At 42.0% G+C, this 18,055-nt stretch overlaps 2 protein-coding genes across 5 annotated transcripts; both read right to left on the bottom strand.

Moving 5' to 3' along the window:
• Positions 1-867: 867 nt before the first annotated feature.
• On the bottom strand, positions 868-14,593 carry cep68 (centrosomal protein 68). 4 transcript variants are annotated; one of them, XM_056396208.1, is made up of 10 exons: positions 14,327-14,593; positions 11,985-12,185; positions 10,459-10,538; positions 9,990-10,285; positions 7,330-8,376; positions 5,661-5,856; positions 5,326-5,513; positions 5,087-5,209; positions 3,386-3,482; positions 868-3,271 (listed from the first exon to the last, which is right to left on the bottom strand). In XM_056396208.1, exons 4-10 carry the CDS (start codon positions 10,251-10,253, stop codon positions 3,087-3,089), a joined length of 2,100 nt encoding a protein of 699 aa, XP_056252183.1. In that variant the 5' UTR covers positions 10,254-10,285; positions 10,459-10,538; positions 11,985-12,185; positions 14,327-14,593; the 3' UTR covers positions 868-3,086. The 4 variants fall into 4 exon arrangements, with proteins under 4 accessions (XP_056252183.1, XP_056252182.1, XP_056252185.1 ...); XM_056396207.1 differs by lacking the exon at positions 11,985-12,185; XM_056396210.1 differs by lacking the exon at positions 11,985-12,185 and having other exon boundaries at positions 5,326-5,510.
• Positions 14,594-15,448: 855 nt separating this feature from the next.
• Positions 15,449-17,129, bottom strand: sdhaf4 (succinate dehydrogenase complex assembly factor 4). The gene is made up of 3 exons (XM_056395667.1): positions 16,949-17,129; positions 16,677-16,790; positions 15,449-15,989 (listed from the first exon to the last, which is right to left on the bottom strand). Exons 1-3 carry the CDS (start codon positions 17,028-17,030, stop codon positions 15,880-15,882), a joined length of 306 nt encoding a protein of 101 aa, XP_056251642.1. The 5' UTR covers positions 17,031-17,129; the 3' UTR covers positions 15,449-15,879.
• Positions 17,130-18,055: the final 926 nt, after the last annotated feature.

The raw sequence follows: 18,055 nt of genomic DNA, 5'->3' as shown, positions 1-18,055 counted from the left end.
ATATGCATACACACACACACACACACACACACACACACACACATACACACACACACACACACACACACACACACACACATATGCATACATACATACATATATATACATATGGTGAGTGTCTGAGCCACTGTCCAGGACAAAACAACTAAGAACCAGGAACACATCAGGAAGACACCTCCTAAGGTGGTTGAGAATGACCGAGCTAAGATCCTGTGGGACTTCCAGATCCAGACCTACAAACTGGTGACGGATAACCAACCGCACATGGTGTTGATCGACAAACAGCAGAAGAAGCCAGTGGTGAAAGATGTAGCAATCCCTAGCGACAGCAACATCAGGAAGAAGGAACACGAGAAGCTATAAAATGCCAAGGGCTGAAGGAGGAGCTAGAAAAGATGTGGGGGGGGGGTTAAACAAAGACAGAAAACCACCACCTGATGGCCTGAGAGCTCGGACTGAACTGGAGTCAGCGAGCAGCTCAGAAATGAAATGCAGAACAAAGCTATGAGAAGAAGTCTGAATTTTAGCCGAGGAAATACTCCGTTTGTAGCTCTGAGCTCTTGTGTCTGCAGGATGGTGTACATGTGGGTTGAGTGTCATTCAGAACTTCCTGGTTAGCTCCATGCATCCCTCTCTTCTTGGTACATGAATGCAGGAATCAACCTTGTGCACTTTCCACACTCCCAGGAACTGGTCCTGTATCTGCCTCCGCTCCATGACAGTATCCTCCATCCCCAACACCACCGGCATCAGGCAGCAGCTATTTCCCTCATTAGCCCAAAATAAAGTCTATGCCGGAGCCTTTGAATCATAGACGAGTCGGACCTGATTGAATGATGTTAACACAGAGACTAAAACCACATCCAGGTTTATTCAGTGACTTTAATTGAGTGACAGTATAGTGAAAGGTTTGAGCTTTTTAAGAGGATAAGTTCACCCAAATGACAAAATGACCATGTCTGTGTCTCTGAGGATGATAGTGTATCTGAGGAAGAAAGAAGGTCCAATGAAAGCTAGCGACAGAAGTAATTCACAGATTGTGGAAGGAGACACACAAAACTACAACTATCTGACTGGAGAGAACAGAGAAAATGTCTTCTTGTGTAATTTGGGTGAACTGACCCTTTACCATACTCGTTAACACACAACAGTGAGTGACATCAAAAATGTTTTAAGGCTGTGTGTGTAGGTTGGACCCAGCTGTCCTGTTAAAGCCGTGAGACCCTGTAAGAAACTCAGATCATAGTGCAAGTAGCAATGTCCCACAGTACAGTACATGGTGTCTGACTGTCCACCAGCTGATCACAGGTCAGAATGGAGTGAAGGCCGGACACAGAGCGGTTCACGATGCAACTATCTCACTATTGTGCCAGTAATTGACCTTCTTCAAAACAGCTATTAGATATTGGTTCACTTTATTCATAAATGATGCATCATTTATGAACCCAACCGGTGGAGGCAGATGGCTCCGCCCACCCTGAGTCCAGTTCTGCTCGAGGTTTCTGCCTCTTAAAAGGAAGTCTTTCCTTGCCACTGTCGCCTGGTGCAGCTCTTGGTGGGAATTGTTGGGTCTGTAAATAATATTATAAAGTGAAGGTCTAGACCTGTTCTATTTGGAAAATGCCTTGAGATAACTTCCTACTTCCTACAGAGCCCCGGAAGGTCACGTCTGTGTTTGTGTTAATATTTTATGTTACCTCTCAATATCTTTTGCACCCCCCCCCCCCCGATCCACAGAGAAAGGCTATATATAGTAACAGGTATCAGATGTCTGACAGACTGTAGCTGTGATTATGACTACAGTCATGGAGTGATGCTCTGTTACGATTCTGGCTGTGACACATTAGTTTATAGTTTCTTAGTTTAACATTGAGAGAGAGTTTCTCTGACACACTTCACAGAGACCAAGAAACCTCTGACTGAGCAGGAAACTTGACTCTGGCTGAGAGACTGACTCTGGTGTTGGGTTGACTGGGACACTGAATTTCTGGTTGAATTTTGCGATACCACTGCTTGTATGACACACTGTGGGCAACACTGACTGATGCTGTGTTGTGTGTTTCTTGCTTGCCACTGTATTTTATGTGTACAGGTAGTTTAAGGGATTGGTGTGGCTGTGCTGGATGACCATCATATTGAAGCTACTGTATTCTTCAACTCATGGTGGTAACATCTGTCATCTGTCATATCTGATAGAAGCACCACAGGTTCAAATCGGCATCGGATTGAACCACAGCAGCAGCTGGAGCTGGAGCAACAACCATCTCCACCACCATCACAGCCTCAGCTGGTGGCTGTATGTCAGAGCTCTGTCTTTAAAAGGAGAAATGAGGGATTATTGCATCATGTAAAAAGCTGCATCATCTCTCTCTGTATGATCTGCAGAACTGGGCTGGACCAACACACTAACTGTTCCGAGTCCAAGTTCACATTTCCTTGAAATAAAAAGAGTTCTACAAAACACCTTTAACTCTTCTCCTTAAGGTTCAATGACCTTTGTATTATTACTGAGTTTTTTAAATTCAAATTCAGTGAGTCCATTTAGAAAAGCGTTTTTAAATTGCTGGTACATTGACTGAATTGCTCACAGTCAGACTTAGAGAGGGTTTAGCTGCTGTTTGTTCTTCCTGTGCAGCAGTAACAGCAGACACAGTGTAGTACTCTGACCATCCTTCATTGTGTCTGTCGTGTTTCTAGTATTGTGGCTACAGAGGCACTTCAAGTGATCAGAGGAGGGTTAAGTCTTGTAAAATACAACAGTGACAGTGAGTATGAGTAGAAAAAATAGTGCAATATTATGATAAAAACATGTAATTCTTCAGACAGTTCTTCCTGTATTAGTCAATGTGATCAGTTCACTTTAGACATCACACCCCTGTTTCCTTCATGAACATCTTTGGACATCTTGCTCCGCAGCATGTTATCGTTCATAGCCAACATGCTAACGTGTAGAAAAAAAGTCACTTGTGCTTTTTGAGAATCCCTAAATAAGATTGTTGTATCAAAGACCAGAATTGGTTTTAATAAGTAAGCAATCAAAGGCCAAAAATAAGTGAAATAAATCACAGACGTGTCCTGAAGTCTGTTCACAAAGTGGACCCCTGCAGCCCAACAGGGCGCGGCTCCTCCCCTCTGCTCTGCTGGACCGGACTGGGCAGACTGGGCTGGGTCAGGCTGTCCATGGCCGACAGGATGGAGGAGAACAGGTGTTCGGTGTAGGTGTGCAGAGCTCCAGACTGCCTCTCGATCAGCTGCAGGGTGTCTCTTAAAACTAGACACCAGGAGAGAGAAAACAAACAGACTTCAGAGGAAGAATGATGAGATGAACGTGCTGCTTTTGATTTGAGTTGTGGGTGATGATGTTGTGCTGATGTGTCGGACTGACGTGGAGACGTGGTGTTGATGCAGCTGAGCAGAAGATGTCCGCTGTGCAGGACACAGGAGGTCAGGGGCTGATGGCTGCTCACCGCTCTCTGAAAACTCTGACAACAAGACCGTCACATGATGTCAGCGTCACACAGCGTGCATCAAGTGAGTAACCACTGAGTGTATGAAGTTATAAAGTGGGGCTGGGTATGCTGATCTGTCACACACAGTAAGATTTTCTTTCTCTAGTTACACCATCTCCACTAGTGTTTTCTCCGTTTTCCCTTCTTGATAGTGCGTCATCATTAGTGCTGATGCTCCGAGTCTACAGCCAGACATGTGAGACTCTTGGGCTGTGGTTGAAAAGTCTTTTTTTTCTTATGAAGGTTGAAACTGAGATAAATGAGCTGAAGTCTCTGAGCAGCACCATGATCACAGCTGCTCCACTTCTCTACATGAGGAGTAAAGGAGCTTCAGTGCTTCCTATTTTATCTCCTTTAGCAGAGGAAACACTGGACCTTCCTTTAGGAAAGGAAAGGAGAAATGCTGTCCCACAATTCTTTGGCTGAGCTCCAAATCCATAAATATTGATTTCTTTTCTTTCAAATCCAGTCAGGAGTCATCATGAGGAAAAAGCATTTGAATCTCTAGTAAATTATAAAGTTAACTTTATACTATAAATGTTGTTTCACTCCCCTTCATTATGTATAAAAACTTGTATTAAGTAACACGTACTTAAGTATTATTTTGCTCAACTTTCTCTTTCATGTTATCTTATTTCAACATTTCAACCCTATTTTTCTTTGTTTTTGTGTTTTGTAAAAAAAGTTGGTTTGGAAAAAAGAAAGAAAAAAGCCTAGTGTAAGTGCAGTCAGATTCCCTTGTCTTTTGAATTCTCCTTCACATCATCTGACCTCAACGTTTTCCATCGAGGTCGAGGAGAAGTGGTTAGGAAAGGAGATTATTTGTGTGATTGATTACCTGTCACTGAATTTCAAAAACAACACCTGGTTTTGTTTCAGGGCGGATTAAGGCTGTTGACCCACATCACTGCACCACAGTGAATCTGTTCATTCATTGATTTCATTCAGTCTGGATAACAGACTTAGTTTTTCTGTTTTTTTTGTTTAGGCATCAAAAGGGAGAATTGTTTGAATATTTTCATATATTTTAATCTTCATATCTAATAAACAAGAACTCGTATTAACTGAACTCACCTGTACTGCAGCAGCAGGTGACACCTCAGATTAGTTGTGGTTGTGGAGTCAGGCCACAAACATCCTCAACTTTTACCATCTACAGTGTAGAACCAAGAGCACTTCCACACACTGATTCTCAGAGGCTTCAGTGTCCTGATTATCTGATCAGCACGGCCCACTGCCCTAACCCTCCATTGTTATTGATTAGCTTAGTTTACTGTAACCCTAACCCTGGGCCACCAGGTGAACTACTTTGATGAGATTAGAGACAATAAAATGTGAAGTTCAAGCAAGTCGTTCGAGTTCCAACATTTCATTTTTATTTTTGTATCAGTCTGGATTATTCTGGATTATTCTGTATCAGTCTGCATCAGTCTGGATTATTCTGCATCAGTCTGGATTATTCTGCATCAGTCTGGATTATTCTGCATCAGTCTGGATTATTCTGCATCAGTCTGTATCAGTCTGTATCAGTCTGTATCAGTCTGGAGGATAAGAGGGCGTTGAGGCTCAGTTCTTACCTGATACTCAGCCAGAGACGACTTCACACTCTCGATGTCTGCAGTGGGTGCAGCCAGCACCTCCATCTTCTCTGACACTGTGTACAGCTGCTGGATCAGCTGCTCCAGATGTGAACAGAAGACCTGAAACATCCACAACATCTAGTGGTCACATCACAACGTGCATTCAAATTAAAACCCAGCAGAACACTGTGTGTCACTATGACGACAGCGTCCCACTGCACAGATCAGGTCTCTACCTGGATGTGCTTCATCAGAGAGTCACTTTGCTGTCTGTCTTCCTGGCTGCCAGGCAGGGTGAGGCCACGCAGCTGCTCCACCAAAGCCTCCGCCTCCCTGAGACTGGACCGACTCAGTCCCCCTCCAACAGGCTCCACCAAGGCTCCAGAGGTCCTCCTCACTGCCTCAGAGCCCCTATGACCAGCTGCTGATGGATGGAAGTTTTGAGATGTAATTTTTCAGTGCGCACCACAACTAAATTTTATTCTGTAAAGACAAAAGTTTCACAGACAGATATCTCAGAAGCCGGACAAATAAAAAAATAAAAAATAAAAAATAAATAAAAACTAGATACCTGTTCGAACAGTGCTCCTCTCCTCTCTGTCCATCTCATCTTTTCCCTCAGCTGCGTCTTGACTGCTTCCCTCCTCGTCTTCGGCCTCCTGTTTCTCAGGCAGGGTGATGGAGGAGAGGATGGAGGTGGCTCTGGGCTCCAGAGACTCCCAGCTGGCTGTGACGGGCCGCCTCAGCTTGGCTGTCACCTCCCTCACCTACACAGAGGGACCACATACTTTCAGTATTTAGCTGTAGAGAACAAAGAAGCTGAAAAACACTGATCCATTTGTCTGTGTGTCCCTCCATCATCTTTGACCTTGGTGCAGTGGTCTTCTGTTTAAGAGCTGTCTGTTGATCTGTGCTGCTCCTGCTGAATGTTTCCTCTGCAGACGCTGTTTCTTTAATCCAAACATGACCCAGATCTTTGAAACAGTGAGTTTTGAAATCTTTAACTGACACCATGAAGGTTTCAGAGTCTTTCCTGTTACTCTCTTAGATGTAATCCTCAACAGGTTTGGAAATGTTGGAAACGGTTATGTGTTTTATTCTATGTAATGATGATGATGATGATGATGATGATGACGCAGTTTCCTTGTTGTGGGATGTGAGGCTAGTTTTAATACCTACATTCACTTGGACTCAAGGACGAACTGGGTCAAAGGTCAAGGTCACCGTGTGTTTTGGCCTCTTGAATGTGAAATATCTCAGGACCACCTTTAGGGAATTTGTTTAGATTTGGCACAAACCTTCACTTGGACTCAAAGATGAACTGATTAAAATTTTGTGGTCAAAGGTTTTTTTTATTTCCCACCATATGCAATATTTAGCATTATAATTTTTTTTTGCAATTTGCACTGCTTTGTTTACTCTACATTGAACCTTGGCATGTGACAAATAAAACTTTGAACTGCTGTTTAGTGGCAGCATTGCTTATATCTGAAACATAAAATACAATAATATAATTATGTCATAAACCCCTCTTAGATAATATTGAATATCGCAACATTTTAGCTGGACTGTATCAAGATAATACATTTTGGCCCTAAGTTTAATTCACATGAACGTTTACACATAATATGCACTATTTGCCTGCAGTGCCTTCTCGTTACTGCAATAACAGGATGTAATTGAAGGCAATGAACTGTTCACTGTGCAGAAATGGCTGCTTTCACCAATTTCTCAGCAGGTGAAATGAATTCAATCTAGGGTTGAACAATACGCAACAAAAATCATATTACCACAATGGTGTTATCATGGGAACACAAATTTTTGCATATCATTTTCACTGAAAAATAAATATAAAAATGACAATGATGTGAATTTTGTTGGCGCTTGTACCAAACAATCATGTTCCTTAATGTCTGGACAATATGATTTGTAGGCCGGGGCATCTCTGTGCCACCACAACGCTTCATTTATAAGTTGTGACACATTTCATCTTTACCAAAAAATTGCAGTTCCTGTGATTTGGATATTGCACTTAACCATATCATGATTTCAATTATATTTCGATTCATTATTCAGCCCTAATTCAATCTAAAAACATTCTCATTGGAAAATGATCAGTAATAATACATATGAGTGATTAGTAGTAATTGGGTTTCATACAATATTGTGAGTGATTTGTAGTGAATAGGTTTCAGAATGCAAAAGCACCAGTGTGGTCTATGAGTGTCCGGTGCACTGACCTGTCTGGACAGCAGCTGCAGCTCCTCCAGCTGCTCTGGAAGAGGCCTGAACTCTTCGTCCACCTCCCCACACACACGCCTGGGCCGAGGAAAGAGACAGGTGGAGGTGGAGGAGGATGGTGCACGGTGCTGATGACGGTGATCATCACCACTCATGTGAGGATCCAGTCCACCTCTGTCCGGACTGCAATCCAAACTGTTCAAGGACAAACCCACAGGGTCTGGTAGAGAGAGCGGGGTACTGGAGGGCAGACCATCTGAGGATCTGGTGAACCCTGGCGGGTCAGGTGACCTATCACCAGCACAGAGAGGACTTCTGTCTCTGGTCTGCCCTGTACCGTTCACAGAAAAGTCCAAACCTGACAGGCTGGTAGAGCTACAAAGCTGGTCCAGTTCAATCCCTGAGTCCTGCAGGTCTGTTTGCAGGAGAGAGTCTCCCTGGAGCTCAGAGTCTCCCTGGAGCTCAGAGCTGTCCCACTCACTGACCACCTGTCCTGGTCTTAGGGGGTAGGTGTAGTCCAGCAAGGCCTGGTACTCCCTGTTAGGGTCCCAGCCTGCAGAATGCCTGTCTGGAGATGGAGGCAAGGTTTTAGGGATGGCACAGGCCCAGTAGTCTGCCTGATAGGGAGACATGGAGTCTCCTTTTGAGTGTCCTCCAGAAGACCATTGTCTGGTCTCTCCCCTACCTCTCCCCTCCATCTGGCCTGGCCTCGAGTACCCTGAGCGAGGGCTGTAGGTAGGATTCAGGACAGTGGAGGTCAGTCGTGGTCTCTGAGGAGGGTTTAGTCTCTGGACTTCCAGGATGGAGCTGAAGAGGCTCCGCTGAGCTGATCTGCTGGCAGAGAAAGGTGATCCAGAAGTGGATATTTTGTGGTAAAGCCTGAGGTCTGAGACACCCAAGGGTGAGCCGAGGTCTTCGCTGGAGGCTGAGGGAGGTGAGACATCTCTGAGAGAACGGCTGAAGCTCTCTGGGGTCAGCTCTTCTCCTGGTCTGGTCGAGAAGTTCATATCAGTTTGTTCTCTTCTGTTAACACCTGAGAGTTCCTCCTACAAGGCAGAATACTGACAGAATTAAACACTGACACTGTAACAGTGCTGGATTTATCTGTCTGATAAAGTAAAGGTGTCAGGTGCTGTAACAGAAGGGTTACAGATAGAGCTGGGTATCACTCCAACACTTTCGATATCAGTCCTGATACTGATACCTTCACTTTGATACTGAGTCTTAAAAAGAAAATTACAATACACATTACAGTACAAATCTCTTTACACACTCAAACGTATTCATGTAAATCAGGGGTCTGCAACCTTTTTTACTCTGACAGAAACTTACATAGATATTACATTTATTCACATATCATATCAAAACACTCCAAACCAAACCAGATCAATAAGATCATTTAACAAGTCCTTAAATATCAATATCCAAAAACATCTGAAACATCAGACAAAAATCTGAGTCATGATTCAGTCAGAACTGAACACACAGACATGACAACACCACTGCAAATAAACCTTCATGAATCTGCTGAGAAACCAGAGAAGAAGAAACTCCTCAGTCAGTGATCAGTGACAGGAAACAGAAAGTTAAACGGGAAGTTAAAATACATCATTCACTTCATTTTCCAACATGTAAATACACATGAAGCCACAGTTTAACTCACTGTATCCATGGCAACATATTTCTGGTTTCTTGGAAAAATTTAGTTGGAAACCCCTGGTGTAGATAAACAGCCAATCACCAGATCTTAGATCTTGGTCCAAGCATGCTGCATGCTGATTGGCTCACTGATGCTGATGAGATTTACTCCTTTACTAGGACACTTTTTAATCCTTGATAGCATCAAACTAATTCAGTCGGTCCATAAAAGTACTGAGGTTGGATACCCAGCCCTCGTTACAACTCCACAGAGGGAGAGCAGTCACTGCTGAGGATGAAAGAGTGTCCTCACTTCTCTTTCAGGCGGCATCACTGATGGACTTTAAAACTGACTTTGCTTTCGAAATGAATTAATTAGTGACCATGGAGAGTGTGAGGATGACTCTTCTCACAGTGAATCCACTAAAACATTTTCTCATCAGCATCATAAATTATTAGAGAATCTCACTGCCTGTTTTATTACTTCTTCCCATTATCTCATGACTTTTCTCACAGTATCATGACACTGACGGCTACAGCACCATGATTAAACGCTTGTGTTGGACATGTGTTGCAGTACGTAGAGTACGTCATGAGAGTGTAGCAGCAGACTGGAGCCTTAACCTGAGGTTAGCGCTGAGCTTCATTTCATTTCATTTCATTCTCATTCCGATGTTTCTGTCAGCGGTTCTTATATTCTGCCACAGGTGGTTATTGTAACAGTTTTCCTCTTTTATATAAATAGAAATTATAAAAGTGTACATTAGATATTTCAGTCTTAATTAATTAATGCAACGACACTGAGTTCAGACCAGTGTTGGAAGGGTTATAGAAACATTATTAGGTCCCAGTTTGTCAGATTGTCTGGGACTGGGAATCATACGCGAGACCAACAAGTAAAATCACATTTACATTGACATAATTAAGCACATGTGTAAAATGTGATCTGTAGTTACTAGAATTTGAAACTTGCAGCATGATTTCCTCTAGAATTCTAATAAATATCCTCTGTCCTGCTCACCTTCTGTGTGTGCTCCTGTGTCTTCTTTAAGATGGATGTATGCTGTTCTGCAGAGAACAAAGGCTTCCTCATCACATACTGTCTGTCTGTCATAAACCTGGAGGTGGACGCCAGAGAAACACTTTTGTGTGACCGTCCTCTGTCTCTCTCTGTTTCTGTTTTGCCTCTTTCACTGTCTTTTGACGTCAGACTTGAGCATCTTCTGCTGTGCTTAAACTCTGGGAGGTGCATCTTCCATCTCTGGCTGCATCCTTTGGCTTCCATTGGACAGAGGAAATGTAGGAGGGGCCTGTCAACTAAAGGAATACAACAACTTTCAGTGTTATACATTGAGACTTTGTTTTCTAATAAAAGGTTAAGATGTCCTGTTTTGAATCATGAAATCTTCATGATTCAGCAGTGACGAGCTGAGTTTTACACTGTAAAACATGCTGCGGATTATTTGATTCTTCTGGCTTAATTCATGTACCTTGGAGGAGCTGTGAGTTTTCTGCCCAGTATCTTCTTAACTACAAACTCCATGTTGATGGGTTTAGGATCACAGGAGCCCTGTAATGACACAGGAAAGACGGACAGTACATGAAGACATACAGTAACACAATGACAGACACTCTGAGGAGGAAAAGAACACTGTGAACATTTCTGACCTAAAGCAACAGACACCGAAAACATTTTCATAGTGATTGTCTTATTTCTAAAATCAAAAAGTTCTTATCGCAACAATTATATGTTAAATTTTAATTAAGAAATTCTACATAAAGTAACCTTAAAGCTGCATTAATTCATTTTTTGGCCACTTGGGGGCAGCAGAATCAGCTGAAAACACAACATCTGACATATTTTCATTGTATAAGGTTTCCTGTTTCTTACAGCAAACAGTTCTCAACAGAATTCTTCACAGGTCTAAAACCCATACCCATGTCTTTAAGAGCAACCTGACTCAACGACAAAAACTGTGAATTGGAGACCCAAACCTGACCCAGGACTCAATGATTTAATTCCAACAATTCAAATAAATGATTTCATGTTTAAATGATTTTTAAAACAGCTCTAGGATTTTTTTTTGCAAATATCTAGCATTTTATAGGCTAAATAATTAGTAAAAAAAACCTGAAAGATTCATATTAAATAATGAAGAGAAAGCTTTAAATATAATCAAACCCTGAACCGGGCCCATGCCAGAAACTTAACTCAAGAAAATGACCTGAAGCCTGATCCTTTGACCTCTTCAGCACAGAGCAACATGATGATTCAGTTGGAGAAGAGTTTGTGTCCACCTGATGAATCTAAGCTCAGTACCTCCTCTCTTTTAGCTCTGTTTTTGGTCTCTACCAGCTCCTGAGGGAAATATCTGTCACTTTAGCTTCAACACTGCTCCACTGTTGTTTGCTGAACCAAACAGTAAATGTGATGTAAAAACAACTTCATGTTATGGTATCAGTGTACAATGTGGCCGATCAGTAACAGTAAATGTCAATAGAGATATGAGAAAGAGTGTTACAGAGTTCATCCACCAGAGAGCAGTGGCGTTTTCCACTGTAAAACATGCTGCGTAGTAAGTACCTGTATCAGTGTTTGCATAAAGAAACAAAAAAATATAGATATCAGTGTTGTCTTTCAGTTTCAGTCAGGCTGTACTGTAAAACTATGTAGAAGAGTTGATGGTGATTCTCTGTGGATTCATCCCCACGAGCAACACTAAACATATCATTTCATCGACTGTTAAAACAATATGAACGAGTGTAGCACAAACAGACAAAATGTTTAAAGCTACAATTAGCACTTTAATTACTAGGAATTCAAGTGACACACAGAAATACTGAAAAATTAAATCAATGATGCAATCTCTTCTTCACACATATCTAAGTGGCACATACGCATCTTCAGTTGCATAGTGAAGGGGAAGGTCTCTCCTTGTGTTGTGGGATCACTAAGCAGCGGGCCTGATAAGCATGCAGGTGGGTCCAGGCAGTGTAATGATACGATGCTCCTCACCTGACTGATCTCATTAAGACTGCATGCTCAGACCTGCCTGTGTTCACCGCACCAACGAGACAGAACAGCGTCTGTCCGGTGGGTCAGCTCAGAGCCCTGGACACATCATGTGGACTGCTCACGCACCACTGTGCACTGTCACTGCTTGTAGAGAAGCAGCTGGCTCAGGCTGTCCAACAGAGTGCAAACATGGCGGTCAAACTGTGTGAAATAAAATAATTTGACACAATATATATATATATAATACATAGATACTGGAGTTTCAGTATTGATACATTTTCCTATTTGATACATTTTCTCTCCTGGTACAGATCTCTCCACACAGTACTTGAACTCTGTATTCTATATAAACAGTTATAAACATACCATTTTAATTATGGAGTTTCACTGAAAAACAACTTTAGAAATTTTAACAACCAGTGTGAATGTCATTATTACCAACTTATCAAAGTGATCGTGACTATACTCAACTGAGAAGATGTTTTTAGACTTTTGGCGGTCAGTCAGAAACACTCTGACTTTAGAGGAGGTTGACGACATGTCACACAGCTGAGTGTGTGTCAAAACAGACCGAAAGGTTTGAACACCCTGAGCTCTGCCTTCAGTATGGACTGACACTGCTGTCTTCAGTGTGTAACAAAGCAGGCTGCAGTGTGCTTTGTTCTGCTTCCCCTTCACTCTGCTTTACATCTCTATTAGGCACCTCAACACACCACCCACAGCACACTGCAACAAGAGGAAACTGATGCATTTGGAGTGTGTGATGTCACCAAACTGACAAGATACTGAAGGTTAAACAGTCAAATATCTAATTTCTCTTGTCAGATGCAACTTTACAGTGATTGTGACTTAACAAATGAAGTAGCCTTACATGAGTTCATTTATACAGGGATGAACATTGTGTACTGCAGAACATCACAATAATGTCCCAGTAAACACAGGATCACCACATATCGCATTATTTTCAGGTTTTGGAGGAGCTCTCAGACTATCCTCCATTGTGATGGTGTGCCTCGTTTCCTTGGTGATGGCCTAGAGAGGGTGGTGCTAGACTCAAGAGGTAATTGTCAATCAAAAAGGCTACAACAGAACAAAGAGCCCGAGATTAACTGAACTAATTGATTAACTGATTGACTCTCTGATGATGAATATGATCCACTGCAGAACACCCCACTCTTTCAAGCCTGCACTGACTGATCGATCATGTGGTTCAGCAGCAGATCGTAAACATTAGCCACAGTAATGGCTGCAGTGATCACAGCAGTCACCATTAAATATGTTAAGCTCTTCACTTCAACATCTCCAGAGAAATACACTAACTGGTTATTTCCACTTTAGTCAACACACACAGACTCCACAAACAGCAGCAACAAGTCAGAAGACAAAGAAGAAGACAGCCCTACCGGAAGAGGATAACGCCAAAAAACAAAACAGAAAAATCTGCCCTGATGCTCCTGTTGAGCTCTCATTATGTTGCTAATGTAACAAAACAATTCTTTCATAACACAATCAACACTATAACACATGTAAATCTAATTAAAGGTAGGCCAAGCTGTATACTTTGTAAGTATTACACATTACTATTTTGTTGGCGCCTACTGCGTGTCTCATGTGACTATTTTGGTCCAATCATGATCAGGCGACTATTCACGGCTGTAGTATCCACGGGTAAAAGTTAGAAAAGTTAGGCTAGTTTGATATTTAATTAGCTCAAGATGGATAATAACGCCGAGATGAAAACCCCCAGTTTACATTCAAGACAACAAAACAAACAAACAAAAAATAAACCAGACCATGGATTTGGAGAATCTTACACCCCTGACACGTAACCAGAAAATACCAGCAGAAACAAACTGACTTGTTGTCAGACTGGAAAATGTCTTTGCCAATCCCCGCCAGAATTTTTTGCACTCCCAGTCTGCTGTTGCATATGTAAACTACATGTGCGTTAGTCATAGTACATTTACAGTTGTTTAAATCCAGTCAATAGCCAGAGCTGATGCTCAAACGCAGTTTGTCCAACCCTGAAGCACCGGGACAGTGGAAGTCGCCATGGCAACAAACACAGGTGACCTACACGGAGAGAGAGTGTGTGGTGTACAGAGCTGTCCATGTAAGGTCAGTCCCCACCACAGCGTGTTAAAGCTAATTTTACTTTGATGTTACAAACTACACAATAAAAACATCTACTCAAACAGGTCAGAGACTCAGCAAAGCCTGAAACCTAGACAAAAGTGAAAGTTGAAGCAGTAGTATGACCCTGGTTTTGTGATTTTACTATGGAAATTGTGTAACACGTATTAAACTCGTTTAAAACATCTCTTAGTTAAATGTGTACAAACCTAATAGAAGACGACGTAGGCCTGACTCTCCTCTTCGAGATCTTCTCGTAAATTCCGCATCAGTATGATCCACCGCTTCCTTCTCCTAAAACCTCACATTCCGGGTCACTGACTCTCCCAGCGCCCACTCTGAGTGTTTGTCCACCAGCTGAGGCAGCCGTTACAAGCCCGCCTCAGAAACAACCAGACAAAGGACAGATATGTGGGTCTTGACCAGACACAGAGCCGGAGCTGTGCTCATAGAGTCCCGTTGTTGTAGCAGCTTCGTGTCGCCTCAGCCTCCTTCCTCTAACCGTGCTGCCTTCACTTGCTGCTCCTCAGATCCGGACGTTCTGCTCCGATCATATGAACACATACCTACTGTTTCTATATACTGTGTGTGTGACATGCACTGTGTGTTTGTGACGTAACTGCATTTAAAAGACACAAAAGTGATTATTCACACAAACATTCACAGTTCTATTTTTACTTTCTTAGAGTGGAAAGAGTCACAATTCCTATATTTGCTGACGGCTTTGAAGGCAACACAGCCATCAATTGAATTGAGTGTTCAGCAGGAGGAGCGATCTGATGTGGCGCTTTACTCCCCTTTAGCGGCAAAACTAATAACTACATCCATTTCTATCATTGATCAGACACTAGCAGCGCTGCCCCTGCTACTTCAATGATGTTGATGATGACGATGATAACAGAGTAATTTAATTCAGTAAAAAAAAACAAAAAAAAAACTGTTACAACCAATCTACTGAGGAGTGGAACCTCTCAATAGCAGTTTAGCTTGTTTGTCTTTGGAAACACAAACAGGAAGCACATATGATCCATTACAAACCATAGGTAATCTTCACCAGGCTGCTAACACCCATCCTGGTTGGTACAACTGAAAGCACCTTACTGGATTCACCTGACTTCTGTTAAGGTTTTCCAGGTTGACCATTACCACAAAGGGAAAACAGGCTCACATTATTCTGCTGTTCAAAAATTACTCATCCCAACTTATTTCTTTACTTCATCAATGAATTTGGTGAGCCTGCATGGACAGATGTTTTGAGCTACAGTTTTCTGTCTGACGGATTTATCTGATACATGATCAAAATAAACAAATCAACATAGAGGACTTGTGCATTGAATCACTTTTCTTTTTATTGATCTTTCACAACAACATTAATGTGCAAAACATATCTTAGAGCTTCACACATCAGATTTTTTAAGTTATTTTTTTGTGACAATGGAGACAGACAGGAAATGCAGGGAGAGAGTAAGAGGAATGGTCCAGCCAGCCAGGAGTCAAACTGTGGACTCCTTGCTCAGGGCATTTAAGCCCATGTGGTGTGTGCCCTAACCATTTGGGCATCAAGTTACCTCACATCAGATTTTTGATGATATTCTGTTTGCTTTTGTTTAGCAAAATGCAAAATATTAACAGCCAGGACATGTACAAGTAAAACTAGTTTCTTTGTCCAACATGTATGTTTATATTGATACATTCACAGTCAGAAACACCCATCTTCCTCTACAGAATGCAGGTGTGACAAAACAGATTTACGTGTAATGAGCTAGAAGTCGACACAGCGGCCCTTTCTCTCCCAGTCTCCATAGCGGGTGGGTTCCGGTCCACGAGGGCCCCCCTTCTCCTTGGTTACAGGGTTCACGTCATCAGGGAACTCTGGGAAAATATTAAATTTGAAAAATGGTGCTTCAGTTCAGATGGCTTACCTTCTTTAAACCAGTGGTTCTCAAACTTTTACCCCATAAAGGACTCTCAACTGACACCAATTAGACCACAGACCTTCATCTGATATGATTTTTGCTTTTCTTCCTCTTTTGTTTTATTACAAAAAGTTTTTTAAACCCAGGACCAAAATACATTCTGAAATATGGTGAAAATAAATCATTCCCCTTTTTTCTTGGACCCCTCAAGGACCCCTGGGTGTCCCCAGACCCCACTTTGAGAACCATGGCTTTAAAACACACAGTGTCCAGTTTATTAGCTCCAAGCTGAAACTAATGCATTCAACTCTAACACTAAGCCTTCACAATCATTTCTGTACTCAATGTCCACTTGCTAGCTTCTTCCTGAGATTTCAACCACATTGGCAAAGCCTTCCTACGCTGATAGCAACTTGAAGTTCAATGCTGTCACATAACTGAGAAAATGAAAAACTGTGAGATGTGGTTGAAGGTTATGGTAAATACTAATAAGTAGACCTTGGGAGGTCTTAGTCTGACGTTAAGTTTTAACAAAATATAATTAATTATATATAATAATTAATTGTATTTTGTCTATATAAGTTCTACAGCCACAACCAGACCAAACAAACAAAGACACAGTCTCCTGCTGCAACATGCTCACTTTCAAGAACATCTCTGCTCTTCTCCTCGGGGTTGTCAAACCGACCCTGCGGGGTTTTAGCTTTCTTCAGCGGCTGCTTGTCCTTCGCCGCTCCGCTAGCTGCTCGTGAAGACCCTGAGGAAGACAGACAGAGGGACATGAGAGACCTCCAGCCTCATTTAACACAAGCTACGGTCTTAAACATGAGTAGAAAAAAACAAGAGCAACAGCATTAGGCTTTAGACATGAAGACATGAAGCCCAGGAGCAGTGGCCGAGATTCGGTTAGCTAACCTGTGAAGACTCGGTCCAGCGTTAGACCCGGAGAGACGACGTGTCTTCTGGCTGAAGCACAGATGCTCCGCAGAACAGACATGTCTGCAGCTCAAACACACACGAACACTTTAAGTCTGCACTGCTCGGACACTTACACAAGGATGCTGTTGTTGTTTGTCGAGCTTCATTTACGCAGTTTGCGTCATCACCCTGCGACGGAAAATATAGCGTAACGCGCTAGTGCAATGTCTATTACACGCCACTAGAGGGAGACACAGTACTGCAAATCAGCTTTGCTCTGTACCACCACTACAATAATAATAAGAATAATAATAAGAATAATAAGAATAATAAGAATAAGAATAATACATTTTTATTTAATCTAAAAATATATATTTTTTATTATATTTTATTATTACTATTATCATTATTATTATGTTCATTATTGTTATGTTCATGTACTTTCTTCATAACTATATATACTCATGTGTAGAAGCTCGACATGTTCTGGTCATCTACTTCTACTGTTAACTATTTGTTATGTAAATAATGATGTAGAACTGATATAAAAGGGTTAGTTCCTACTTCTGCTCTCAAACAGCCTCAGTTCTTCGTGCCATGGATCCACCAAATGATAGAAACTTTCCTCTGAGACTCTGCTCTATGTTGACGTGATGCATCACATCATTTCTGCAGATTTGTCAGCTTCACATTCACGCTGCCAATCTCCTGTTCTACCACATCCCAAAGGTGTTCTTACGGTCACTCAGACTCAGGCTTTCTGTCAGCTCCAACCAGTCCGTCCATTCTTCCATGACCTCTCAACACAGAGCTGCTGCTCACCGGGTGCTTTTTGTTTTGGCTTCATTCTGAGTAAAAACTCTAGAGAAAATCCAGGAATGTTAAAATGAACATGAACTGAAGCTCCTCACCTGTATCTGCAGGATTTGATGCACTGAACTGCTGCCACATGATTGGCTGATTGGATAATTGCATGAATAAGCAGGTGTACAGGGGGTGAGTGTAGAGGAGTTTGACAGTTTTGCTGCAGCAACTGCAATGACTTCACTTTATAAAGAACAACCTTCTTTGCACTGAAACTTAAAAATAATGAGGTGTTTATTG

Source organism: Seriola aureovittata, chromosome 14 (genome assembly GCF_021018895.1).
Source record: "Seriola aureovittata isolate HTS-2021-v1 ecotype China chromosome 14, ASM2101889v1, whole genome shotgun sequence".
NCBI lineage: Eukaryota > Metazoa > Chordata > Actinopteri > Carangiformes > Carangidae > Seriola > Seriola aureovittata.
This window is presented reverse-complemented; position numbering and strand designations above follow the sequence as displayed.